Below are 12988 nucleotides of genomic sequence, written 5' to 3' on the forward strand. Positions count from 1 at the left end.
TCACAATTGCAGCACTACAGTTCCAGTGTTGAAAAGTTTCCGTAAAAATATAAGAAATAGGAGCAGGACTGCGCTGTGTGCACTTTGAGCCTGCTCTGCAATTCAGTAACATCATGGCTGATCTTCTATCTCAATTCCATCTTCCCGCTCTATCTCCATATAAGTTCAATTTCTGATTATGCTCAATGACTCATCATCAGTGGCTCATTGTGGTATGAATTCCAAATATTGGCAACCTTTTGAACAAAGAAATTTCAGCTCTTCTCAATACCCACTGGCCTATCCCTTATTCTGAGTTGATCCCATGTTTTAGATACCCTAACCAGGGGAGCTGTTTCTCCTAAGAATATTGTGTTTTTGAATTGAATCACCTGTCATTCATACGTAGTCACAAGAGTCAGTCGGGTGAATGTTTGTTGCACCCCCTCTCAGGCAAGTATGTCGTTTGGTTAAGGAAATCAAAACTTCACATGTTACTCCAAGTGTAACTCACCGTGCCTTGTATAATTGTAGTCAGAAGCCTTTACTCTTATGCTCCAATTGCTTCATAAGTTGAGCTTGCATACGATTTGCCATCCTAATTATAGTATAACTCTGAAAATTGAAAATGACAATTTGGTCATTGCATTTGAATACACACAAAAATATTTATTTGCATTGTGCTGTTGCCGTACAAACACTATTAATGTAATGTAGTCTAACCACAATATATTTGAGTGAAGTGTTTAAGATCATTTGCTTTCAAAAGAAAATGTGACTAAGTACCTGGTTAGGATTAGGATTGTAGGAGAGTACCAATAGAGGTTATCAAATTGGCTGATAAAATAACATTTTCTCATTTTTTACCCTGCATTATTGTTCAGATGTCTAGAAATACAAAATGTTAACACTTTTAATTACCAAGTTACCAATATTTTATACATTTCTTTTATAGCAGATGTGGCGTTCTTTACATAAATTTACAACCTTTACTCAGAAATAAGGTTTTAGGGCTCTCAGTGAACTTAGTCATAGATGTGTATGTATAGTTTCTGAATCTATTTGCCACTTTAAGGAGCAATCAATTTCTTGAATGTTATTCGAGGACGTGCAGAAAAGAATTATTTACATTGACAGCTCCTTCCCAGACATCTACCCCAAGTTTTGCCTTCCTTTTCATAACATTTAAACTAAATGCAAATAGCTTTAACTAGTTCAGTCTATAAAGATCTCTTTTATTTTTGGAAATTGACTGGCCTTGGTTGCATAGTGGAGCTATAAGTATAAATATAATAGAATTTTGATGAATTGCTTGTGGATCAAGGATAAATATAACAGAGCTTTCCTTAAGGCACTTAAACTCGTGAGGTTGAACAATAGGTTAGATTTGGAAGGAGGGCGCTGCCTGATCTTTTCTCCTTGCTGTCTTATGATTATTTGTTCAAACATGCTCTTTATTTTTGATATCTGCCAACACATTTCCAGCAGTCTGAGTGAATTGTTTCTTAATTGTTCTCACTGCATTCCTTCAAAGTCATTGTTCTGGGATTGTTTTGAGTTAAGCTTGAGATCCATACAAAGCTGTACATCACCTTCCTGATTTTATTGTGGGATTTTGATTACTCATTCCCAAACATATATCTTGGTGAACAGATCCAACATAACAGAATGAAAGCAGATGATTTCCTCCTTTTTTTGTTCTCCTCTCCATTCTACTGGAGATGAGTTTTCTGAGCCAGATTCATTTAATTCCACTTTTTTGTTTTGCTGTCTTGAAACCAGAATTAGTTTTAGTTGATGTTGAAAAAGAATGTCCCAAAAGCTATCATGTTTATCTTGGTGTTGTATCATACTTAACAATTCTGAAGCATGCATGCACAAAAATGCTAAAGTGTTTCGGCACAAAAATACCAAAAATATGGGGCTATATGGTTAAAGCCTTCTTTCGAGAAGCAAATACTGTTGCCATCCTATTTTCTTCTCCGACAATTTCTGTTACAGTTCTGTTCATTTTTTTGTGAGAATGATCAGTTTTAAGCTTTTGAAAAGGAATGCCAAAGACGAGAACAGTGTACAGTTCAAATAATTTTTCCAGAGTTGGTTTATGGGATAAGAACATAAGAAATAGGAGCAGGAGTAGGCCATCTAGCCCTTCGAGCCTGCCCCGCCATTCAATAAGATCATGGCTGATCTGTCGTGGCTCAGTTCCACATTCCCGCCCTCTCCCCATAACCCTTAATCCCCTCGCTTATCAAAAACCCATCAATCCGCGTCTTAAAAACATTTAGCGAGGCAGCCTCCACCACCTCAACGGGCAGAGAATTCCAGAGATTAACCACCCTTTGAGTGAAGAAGTTCCTCCTCAACTCCGTTCTAAACCGCCCCCCCTTTATCTTGAGGCTGTGCCCCCTAGTCCTACTGTCCTTTCTGAGCGGGAAGAGTCTCTCCACCTCTATCCTATCCATCCCATTCATCATCTTATACGTCTCAATGAGATCTCCCCTCATTCTTCTAAACTCTAACGAGCACAAGCCTAGTTTATTCAGCCTCTCCTCATAGCTCAACCCCCTCAACTCCGGTATCAGGGCCCCAGCAAAAATTTCTGTCCTATCATCTGAACTTATACCATTAGCTTTTAAACTAAACAACATCGAAGTGATTGAAACTATTTTTGTTATCTGTTACATCTACACAGACATAATACAATTTCATTGTTTCTGGAAATAATTTCTAGAAAAGTAAATTGATTTTATTTCAGATAGGACCAAAAGTTATCTTCTCAGGAGAGGGGAGAAAACACATTTATCTTTATTACTTTTTGAAATTACAAACAGCTAAAGATTTACTTCACCGCATACTCTAATTCAGGGCTGCAGGGAGTCAGATTCTATCCCAACACCAACAGATACTGGACGTTAGGCAGGGTACACCCAGGACAGGACATCAGACCATTGTCTGGCATGTGCACATGTGAGCATGCACACGCACACACACTCTCTGTAAGGGGCAATTTACTGTGGCCAATCCACCTAACATGCATGTCTTCGGACTGTGGGAGGGAACTGAAGCGCCCAGCAAAAACCATGCAAATGCAGGAAGAACATGCAAGCACCGACAGACATCTGAGGCCTGAATTGAACCCGGGTCCTTGGAGCTGTAAGGTGGCAGTGCTAACCATTGTGCCATCGTGCTGCCCACAGCTAGAGATTAAAGATAACAAATTGCATAATATCTCTGGCTTACAACATGCATTAAAGAATAACTAAATTCAAGGCACTAGCAGCAGCTTCCTTTACTACATCATTTAATAATTAAAGTGAGGTAAATAACAGTACTGAAAGAGATTTGTCTTTTCTGATGAAAGATCACCTTCCCTCTTTAGTTTAGGTGTATTTGGTGGCTGCCTGATAGCAGTATTGCATCAATTTAAATATCCAGAGAATACAGTTGTTTTAAGGCACTTTTGTAAAATGTATGAAAAATTAAGTGGAATATATACCCTCCCAAGTTCCAACTAGTTTTCCAGTTCTGCGGTGCCCTAATCAGCTATCCTTATAGGGGCTGCTGGAGGCCGCTGAAGAAATGATAGAGAATTCTGTTTTATTCCTCTTTCTGTGAATGGTACAAAAGTGAGAGTGCCACATTTAACTGCCCTGATCTAAACAGAAATAAATTTGGTATTGCATAGCAGTGGTTAGGTTGGGATCTTTTTCACATTCTCTTCCCTTCCAGCCAAATAAATGGCCTTCTTAAATAGTACCCTGTTATTCTGTGGATTTATTACAATGTTAAAAAGGTGAGCAAAGAAACTATTCTTCTCCCAACATTCTCTGTAATACATTCTCTGCAGCTGTGTGGAGGGCTAAATTATATTCATCAACAGGCTTGACTATTGTATCACTGAAAAAGCAATATTGTATAGAGTATGAGTTCATTATAATATTGCACTTAAGCTGACCTATTTCAGCAGATTTTCTTCAACATTACTACAGTACAATTTCTGTATGAAGCAAATGAGCATCTAGTAATGCTGCATACAATATACATTTAATGCTGCAGTTAAAGCTGCTGAATAATGTATCGAATATCACAAATGTTTTTTTTGCTTTGGACCATTACATTCAGAACCCGACTGTGACAGTCCACTGATAGCACAGGAGAATATATTGCACCAAACAACAAGCTATGCATCATATTAAATAGCATTGACAATAAACCCCTTTGGGTGATTGTTAGATTAATGGGTTTCAGCTGTATTGTTGCATTGCTCTCTCAACAAAATTAGATTGATTGTAAAGTAGAAGATACTATAAGGAAATGGGCTGATCAATATATTTTCTTTCGTTCCTTTTTGCTAGTTTCCCTTCTGTTTCAAAGTTACTAGCATATTTTCATAATTTGCTTGATACTTGACGTTTATTCATTTTTATTGTCTTTCAGGGTCTTTCAGAAAATGATGTTGTAGTTCATGTGTCCCTGATTGCTGAAAGCCAGCGGTATGTGATGCATAGCCCATTAGACAGGCTATTATAAGCTTCTGTCTCATCTACAGTATTTATTTGTTCTTTAGCTAAGAGATTATTTAGCTGACACTCAGAGAATATTAATTCAGTCATAATTTGTGTCTTGAGCATTATTAATTGCATGAAAAATTTGGATATTGCATTTTGCAATAATTTTACTCGCATATGTTGTATTAGTAAATGCTGATCATCCTGTTTGTAGCCTGCAAGTATTTCTCAATACATATGGAATACAGACCCAGACCCCCCAGCAAGTAGAACCCATACAAATATGGCCTCAACAGGAGCTTGTAAAGGTAAATAACATATAATAATAGCTTTTGACATTAGATTGCATTCAGAAAGCCTGTAGCTATTAAAGAACTGTTATAGTGAAGATGTTCCATTGTTGTGTTGTGTATGGAGATGTGGTTAGCCTGCTGTGCAACTGAGATTCCACTTCTAGCATGACCTACAAAAATCATGATAAATGGCAGTAGTCCTCTGATTTTAAAACAGCAGCACCAAATATTGGCATCAAATCACTACTATTTTTTCTGAAAGCTAATTTAAACAAAATGCCCTGTATTTGTTTTCATTTCCAAAAGTTTGGCCTAATATCCTTTCGAAAATATGTAAATTATGGATTATATTTGTGTCTCACCTCTTTGTGCTGAATGCCAATGAGATAATCTGCATGAAAAATGTAATTACAATGACGTAAAGCTGTTTTACGTGACAGGGCTTAAAAAACAAGTCTTACCTACAGGCTGCGGTGAATAAAATTATGCTTTCAGTCAACTGGAGTAAAGATATTTTTGATAGCACCCAACTTTAAAATAATTTTAATATCTCTACTCCAAAAAATATCTTTGTTGGTTTTATTTGATCAAGGGAACAGGACCTTAGAGTTAGAGTCCAGAGGTTTGTCAGAAAGCATTTCACTTCCCAAGAATCTATTCAGATTAGGTTAGTTGAACACTTCAAATTGAGCTTGATAGGTTTTGTTAAAGTGCATTAAAGATTAAGGAATTAATAGATGGAGTGAAGAGATGGAACAGTCAGAGCTAAATATATATATACATCTCCCATAACCCTAAATTATGATTGAATTAAATGTAACACTATTTTAACATACCATTAGGTAATTCTGTTCCGTCTTGTAACAAATTATGACCAGGATTTTACAGTCAGCCTCTTGCCAGAAATGGACATGATGCTTAATAATTTATTCAAATTTATTTAAATACTTATTTGTATCTGTTTAGTGAGCCCGGCACTGAATTGCCCAAACTCACTTCCCTATATGGCCTCACTGGGAGAGGTTCACTCTAGTGTGGAATCAACCTGCTCCCCATGAATGGGGAACAGTCATGTTAGCCTTGCCAGTGGAACAGGAGGCCATTGAGGCCCCCTAGAGAGGCCAAGGGCAAGGTGATGTGCCCCTTGGGCAATGCCAACCTGGATATTGGCACTGCCAGCCTAGGAGCTTGGCAGTGCCTTCTGGTTACCTTGTCACTGTCCATCAGGCACCTTAGCACTGCCCACTGGGGGGAGGGCTACCAGAGGCTAGATGTTTATGCTTTGTGGGGCTTGCGGTCAGTCATGGGCCCCTGCAATTTTGGGGGTGGGGGAATAGCTGGCCTGATAGCTCTCTCTCTCTGTCAGTCCCATGCTGTTGTATTTGCATATATGCAGCATCAGAGGTCTCCACTTGCACAGAAGCTCCCTCTACAAGCTGGCTGGTGAATTAAGCCCAGCCCACTGCCTGCAACAGCTAAAAACAGCCTACACCATTTTTTCAGTGCTTAAGTACATAAGGTTGGGTGTGAAAACTCATCCAGAAAACAGATCAAGTGCTCCCCCTTCTTCATGCTAGAAACTTAAGATCATTCTTATATAATTCCACCCTATGTATTTATAGTGAGCATCTCAAAGTAGAGTTGAATTATTTTTTCTCTTTCAACTTAAAGGATTCTGCAGCCTAAATTCCCTAGCATCCTAAACTAGATGTGGACTTCTGATGGTAGTAGCAATATTGCACCAGAATACACAGACCTAAGATTTGCAACAAATTCATCCTTGGGCCTCATCAGAACAAGTCAAGATAGCAGCGGTACTCTGATAGAGCTAGCCCTGTTGTGATTGTAGGGTAAAAAGGCAGAAATTGATTTTCTAGTTTAATGTTAGGTAGTTAAATTGGCTCCAGCAATTTAAATTTTATATTTAATTTAGTAGACTTTCTTTTATCTGGTTAATGTTCAGGCATAAACCATGGCTTTGCATAGAAGACTATTGGCCAGAATTTACTGAAAAATAAGGCATATGAATGATGCATAACATTATTAATGTTTAAGTTGGTCAGAAATTTGTGATGAGCAAGAGACATAATGAATTGAAAATCACCAAAGTTCCTGTGCAATTTGTTCCACAATTAAGTTTGCAAAAATTGCGTCTCATTCTTAACATTCCTGTCAATTTTATGAAATTACTGAATTTCACATCAGTTGCCCATTCAAAAAGTAATTAATTGTGCCACAATGTGATAATTATCAATGATTATCACTTAATCTCACTGGCCTAGAAAATGAACAGTTGGAAGTGTGGGGTCTCATTCTTCTATGTAGTAAATTGCTGGTGATTTTAAAAAATGTTACATTTCAATTTTTTTATTTTTTTCTTTCGTTTCTTTCTCTTTCTTAACCTAATCTTTCTTTCCCTCTCCATGTACCTGTCTGACATTGAACTCACCTTCTTCTTCAGTCCTTCCCCTGTTTTTTTTTTAATCCATTTATCTTATGGCTAATGCCGGAGTTGAGGGGGTTGAGCTATGAGGAGAGGCTGAATAAACTAGGCTTGTACTCGTTAGAGTTTAGAAGAATGAGGGGAGATCTCATTGAGACGTATAAGATGATGAATGGGATGGATAGGATAGAGGTGGAGAGACTCTTCCCGCTCAGAAAGGACAGTAGGACTAGGGGGCACAGCCTCAAGATAAAGGGAGGGCGGTTTAGAACAGAGTTGAGGAGGAACTTCTTCACTCAAAGGGTGGTGAATCTCTGGAATTCTCTGCCCGTTGAAGTGGTGGAGGCTACCTCGCTAAATATTTTTAAGACGCGGGTTGATGGGTTTTTGATAAGAGAGGGGATTAAGGGTTATGGGGAGAGGGCGGGAATGTGGAACTGAGCCACAACAGATCAGCCATAATCTTATTGAATGGCAGGGCAGGCTCGAAGGGCTAGATGGCCTACTCCTGCTCCTATTTCTTATGTTCTTATTATTGGGAAAGGGAACTACTGGTCCCATTGCTCACCAAGGTCCCAGATGTCCTGTTGTCCTTGTGCACTGTTATCAGCTCATGCTTCCAGCATTTACAGTGCAAAAAACATTTTGAGCAGAAGATTTCAGGAAGACATTTTAATTACTGGACAAGCCACAAGGTTGCCTACTGCAGCAAATTCCTGCCCCAATCATTTATTAGACACCAGAAAAAAAACTTTAAAATTAAACTGCATCTTCGGTGCTCGCAGAATTTGGAATTGCTTTAACTGTTCAAAGAAAATTCTGACACTCCTCTTTTGAACAGCAGTGCTCTATTGTATTTTAGCCATTTAACAGAAGTTACTAAATTCTTGTAATTGGCTCAGGAAAGTGTTCTAAACATTTTGATGACACTGTTTGTGGTGTAGCACATGATTTTCTCGCATGGTTGTGCCAGCTGGCCCAGAAGCAATGAACACAGAATGAGATAGAAAGCACTGCAGGCAACGCCCTTCCTGCACAAGATCAGGTTATCTTTGAACTTTGTTGCTTGCCACCAATGGGCTCCTTCAAATACAACCCCAAAAGTGACTGAGACTTCATTTGCTTTCTTTCAGTGACTTTAATGTATCCAAGTTAGGTAGGTCTTTGGTCAGTATGAACTCAGTTATGCAAGATATTTTGTTGATTTGTTTCTCTTTTGTTGCCTTCAACAAGGTTAACATCAGGAGCCCTTTTCCTACAGCCTGTCTGGAGTCAATTTTATCCCTCTGTGTAAAACATTTGACAATCATAAGTAATTTCACTACACGGTTTTAAGAATTCCAGTCCATGTTGAGGCCCACAGTTAAGTCTGGGAGGATGGAAAGGGCAGGTTGATGGTATGCCATAGTTGTATTTTGGACTTCAGCTGAGCGAAAAAATTCAAATGTTTGGTAATTTTGGGAGTTCTTGTGTGGCTTTCAGTGTGAAAGCAAAATACTACAGGCGCTGGAAATCTTAAATAAAAACACAAAATGCTGAAAATATTCAAGTGGTCAAGCAACATCCTCGGAAATTTTTTGATGTGGTAACAGTGATGGAAATGGACTTTGGAAAGACAATTTATAAACTGCTGCACAACAGTCTTGTGGGCAAGGTTAGAACTCATATAATAAAAGAGACATGGATATGAAATTGACTGAGTAACAAGAAACAAAGAGTAGTGGTGAGCAGTGTTTTCAGCCTGGAGGAAGGTTTGTTGTGGAATTTTCCAGTGATCAGTGTTAGGACCCCTGCTGTTCCTGATGTATAATAATGACCTACACCTTTGTATACAGGGCGTAATTTAAAAATTTGCCAAAGATTCAATACTTGGGAATATGTGAACTATGAAGAGCATAATGTAGAAATTCAAAAGGACGTAGTTTGGTGGAATGGGTCAATAAATGGCAGAAGAAGCTTAATGCACAGAAGTGACCCATTTTGGTAAGATAAATACAGAGAGACAATACAAAATAAAGGTTACAATTCTAAAGGGGATGCAGGAGCAGGGGGACCTGGGTATATCGATGCATAAACCATTGAAAGTGGCAGGACAGGTTGAGAGAGCAGCTGATAAAACGTACAGCATTTTGAACTTTACCAATAGGGGCACAGAGTACAAAAACAAGCAAATTATGTTAAAACTGTAAAAAGTACTGGTTTGGCCTCAAGTGGAGTATTGTGTTAAGCTCTGAGCATCACACTTTAGGAAGGATATGAATACATTAGAGAAGGTGCAAAAAGAATTTGCAAGAATCTTTCCAGGGATGAGGAATTTCAGTTAAGTAGAAACATTGGAGAAGTTGGGACTATTCCTTTTAGAGAAGAGAAGATTGAGATATATAAAAAGGAAGAGGCTGGCTAGGGTGAACGTTGGTCCCTTAGAGGATGAGAAGGGGGACTTAGCGGTAGGGGATGGGGATATGGCTGAGGTCCTGAATAACTTTTTTGTTTCTGTCTTCACGGAGGAGGACGTGAATAATTTGCCGGGTGTTAGAGATGAAAAGGTGGTAGGACTGGAGGGTCTTAATGACATTACTGTTACTGGAGAGGAGGTGCTCGACAGACTGGAGGGGCTGATTGCGGACAAGTCGCCAGGACCGGATGGAATGCATCCGAGGGTTCTGAAAGAAATGGCGGCGGTGAAAGTGGATGCCTTGGTGGTTATTTTCCAGATGTCGCTGGATTCCGGGGAAGTGCCGGAAGATTGGAAAGCGGCTAATGTTACGCCGTTGTTTAAGAAGGGTGCCAGGCAAAAGGCAGGGAATTATAGGCTGGTTAGTTTAACGTCTGTTGTAGGTAAAATGTTAAAATCCGTCATCAAGGAGGAAATAGCGAGGCATCTTGAGAGGAATTGCTTGATAGAGCAGACGCAGCACGGTTTCGTTAAAGGGAAGTCGTGTCTGACAAATTTACTGGAGTTCTATGAGGATGTGTCTAGGGCGGTGGATAGAGGAGAGCCGGTGGATGTGGTCTTTCTGGATTTTCAGAAGGCGTTTGACAAGATACCTCACAGGAGGTTATTGCAGAAGGTCAGGGGACATGGAGTTGGGGGTAGGGTGTTAGCGTGGATAGAGGATTGGTTGTCAAATAGGAGGCAGAGAGGGGGTCAATGGGTGCTATTCAGATTGGCGGATGGTGACTAGTGGAGTGCCTCAGGGGTCAGTGCTGGGGCCTCAGCTATTTACCAATTACATAGATGATCTGGAGGAGGGAACCGAGTGTAGGGTGTCGAAATTTGCTGATGACACCAATATTGGGGGAAAGGCAAATTGTGCGGAGGGTGTGGAGAGTCTACAGAAGGATCTAGATAGGCTAGGTGAATGGGCCAGGAAAAGGAAATGGAAATGGAATTTAATGTTGGCAAGTGCGAGGTGGTCCACTTTGGTAGGAATAATGGTAGGAAGGATTATTACTTACATGGCGAAAAACTGCAGCAGGCGACGGTGCAGAGGGACCTCGGGGTCCTTGTGCATGAGTCGCAAAAACCCAGCTTGCAGGTGCAGCAGGTGGTCAGGAAGGCGAATGGGATGCTGTCCTTCATAGCGAGGGCGATTGAATATAAAAGTAGGGAGGTCTTGCTGCGGCTGTATAGGGCATTGGTGAGGCCGCAGCTGGAGTACTGTGTGCAGTTTTGGGCGCCGTACTTACGCAAGGATATTTTGGCCTTGGAGGGAGTGCAGAGGAGGTTTACTAGGCTGATTCCGGAGTTGAGGGGGTTGAGCTATGAGGAGAGGCTGAATAAACTAGGCTTGTACTCGTTAGAGTTTAGAAGAATGAGGGGAGATCTCATTGAGACATATAAGATGATGAATGGGATGGATAGGATAGAGGTGGAGAGACTCTTCCCGCTCAAAAAAGACAGTAGGACTAGGGGGCACAGCCTCAAGATAAAGGGGGGGCGGTTTAGAACGGAGTTGAGGAGGAACTTCTTCACTCAAAGGGTGGTGAATCTCTGGAATTCTCTGCCCGTTGAAGTGGTGGAGGCTACCTTGCTAAATATTTTTAAGACGCGGGTTGATGGGTTTTTGATAAGAGAGGGGATTAAGGGTTATGGGGAGAGGGCGGGAATGTGGAACTGAGCCACGACAGATCAGCCATGATCTTATTGAATGGCGGGGCAGGCTCGAAGGGCTAGACGGCCTACTCCTGCTCCTCTTTCTTATGTTCTTATGTAGAGGAGATTTAATGGAGGTATTCAAAATCACAAGTTGTTTGGAGAGAGTAAATAAAGCGAAACTTAACCCGTTGGTGGAATAATCAAGGACGAGAGCTTTCCATGTAGGAAAGGATGGCATGGTAGCACAATGCTTACCACTGCTGCCTTATAGCTCCAGGAACCTGGGTTCAATTCCCAGCTTGGGTCACTCACTGTGTGGAGATTGCACATTCTCACTGTGTCTGTGTGGGTTTCTTCCAGGTACTCCGATTTCCCCTCACAGTCCAAAGATGTGCCCATTCGGTGGATTGGTAAATTGCCCCTTAGTGTCAGGGGGACTAGCTAGGGTAAATGCATGGGGCAATGTGGAATTGTGTTCGGTGCTAACTCGATGGGCTGAATGGCTTCCTTCTGCACTGTAGGAGGGCACAGGTTGAAGGTGTTTGGCAAAAGAAGCAATGGTGACATGCAAAGAAACATTTTCATCTAGCAAGTAGGCAGAGTATGTGAGATTGAAACCTGATTTTTTTAAAGGATAGTTATCTGAAAAAGAAGGATTTGCAAGGCTATGGGATAAAGCCAAGGTATGATACTATGTGAATTGTTCCTTCTGAGTTAGGCATATGTCCATCTGAAAAATGTAAAATTCTGGCCTGTATGTGTGAAAGAATGGCCAATAAATATCTAACTAGTAATTTCTTGGTTCAAACCCAATACCATCATAAATCTCCAAGAAGATGATATAAAATTAGTTTGAAGAACAATTTGATTAAATAGACTGCTTTGCAGATATCGTAGCATACGTTGTCACATTTCGGTATCATTTCAAAGCCATGATTTCACTGGAGAATGCATAATCACATCAGCTAAACGTAACATTATTTGGTCTCCATTTTTTATAATTACAATTGCAAGAGTTTCACTTGGACAACAAATTTTGCCATGTTAAAGTATGCTAAAGATATGACATACGTATTGTTAGAGGCTGTTTTATTATCATGGCTTTGCAGTATGAACCTAAATGACATTAAAAAGAAATGATAAACTTTCGAGATCATAAAGACCAAACTTAGAAAGATAACACAAAACTAAGGAAAATGTTTGGAGTGGTGCAACACTTGAAAAATATGTTTTCTAGCATACTCCCAATAGAATACATTTCTGTTGCATAAATGCCTGCTTATGCGGCAGAGTATCAATTGTGTTCTCCTTGATTCTCCCTGAGAATTTAATAAGTAAGTCTTTAATTTAGCTGATACTGATTTTAAGATTATAATGACAGTACTTATTTTAATAGCGCCAGTTGCACATAATGAGTAATTTAAATTCATTAGAAGAAAGCAGTTTGTAGCAAAATGTTTATTTTTTACACTTGAGACTTGTTTCTGGAGAGATGTCCATTTTCATAAATACTGTACTTGCAGGCCTATCTCCACCTGGGTGTAAATAAAAAGCTTAAATTGTCTGGAAGACCAAATAGACCCATTGGGTGTATTGGAACATCAAAGGTCAGTGTTTCAACGTTTTAGGAGAAATTGTATTAATTAGGTGTTGAGTTTAATGT

At 39.8% G+C, this 12988-nt stretch overlaps 1 protein-coding gene across 3 annotated transcripts in view; it reads left to right on the forward strand.

Moving 5' to 3' along the window:
• phkb (phosphorylase kinase, beta) overlaps positions 1-12988 on the forward strand; it is a 274002-nt gene that overhangs the window by 196795 nt on the left and 64219 nt on the right. For all 3 annotated transcript variants that reach the window (XM_080186956.1, XM_080186954.1, XM_080186955.1), the window contains 3 exons: positions 4420-4475; positions 4705-4798; positions 12849-12932. In XM_080186956.1, coding sequence (XP_080043082.1) covers positions 4420-4475; positions 4705-4798; positions 12849-12932 — 234 coding nt within the window. The remainder of the gene's footprint in view (positions 1-4419; positions 4476-4704; positions 4799-12848; positions 12933-12988) is intronic.

Source organism: Carcharhinus amblyrhynchos, chromosome 4, assembly GCF_965287045.1.
Source record: "Carcharhinus amblyrhynchos chromosome 4, sCarAmb.v2.hapA, whole genome shotgun sequence".
In the NCBI taxonomy this organism is placed as follows: Eukaryota; Metazoa; Chordata; class Chondrichthyes; order Carcharhiniformes; family Carcharhinidae; genus Carcharhinus; species Carcharhinus amblyrhynchos.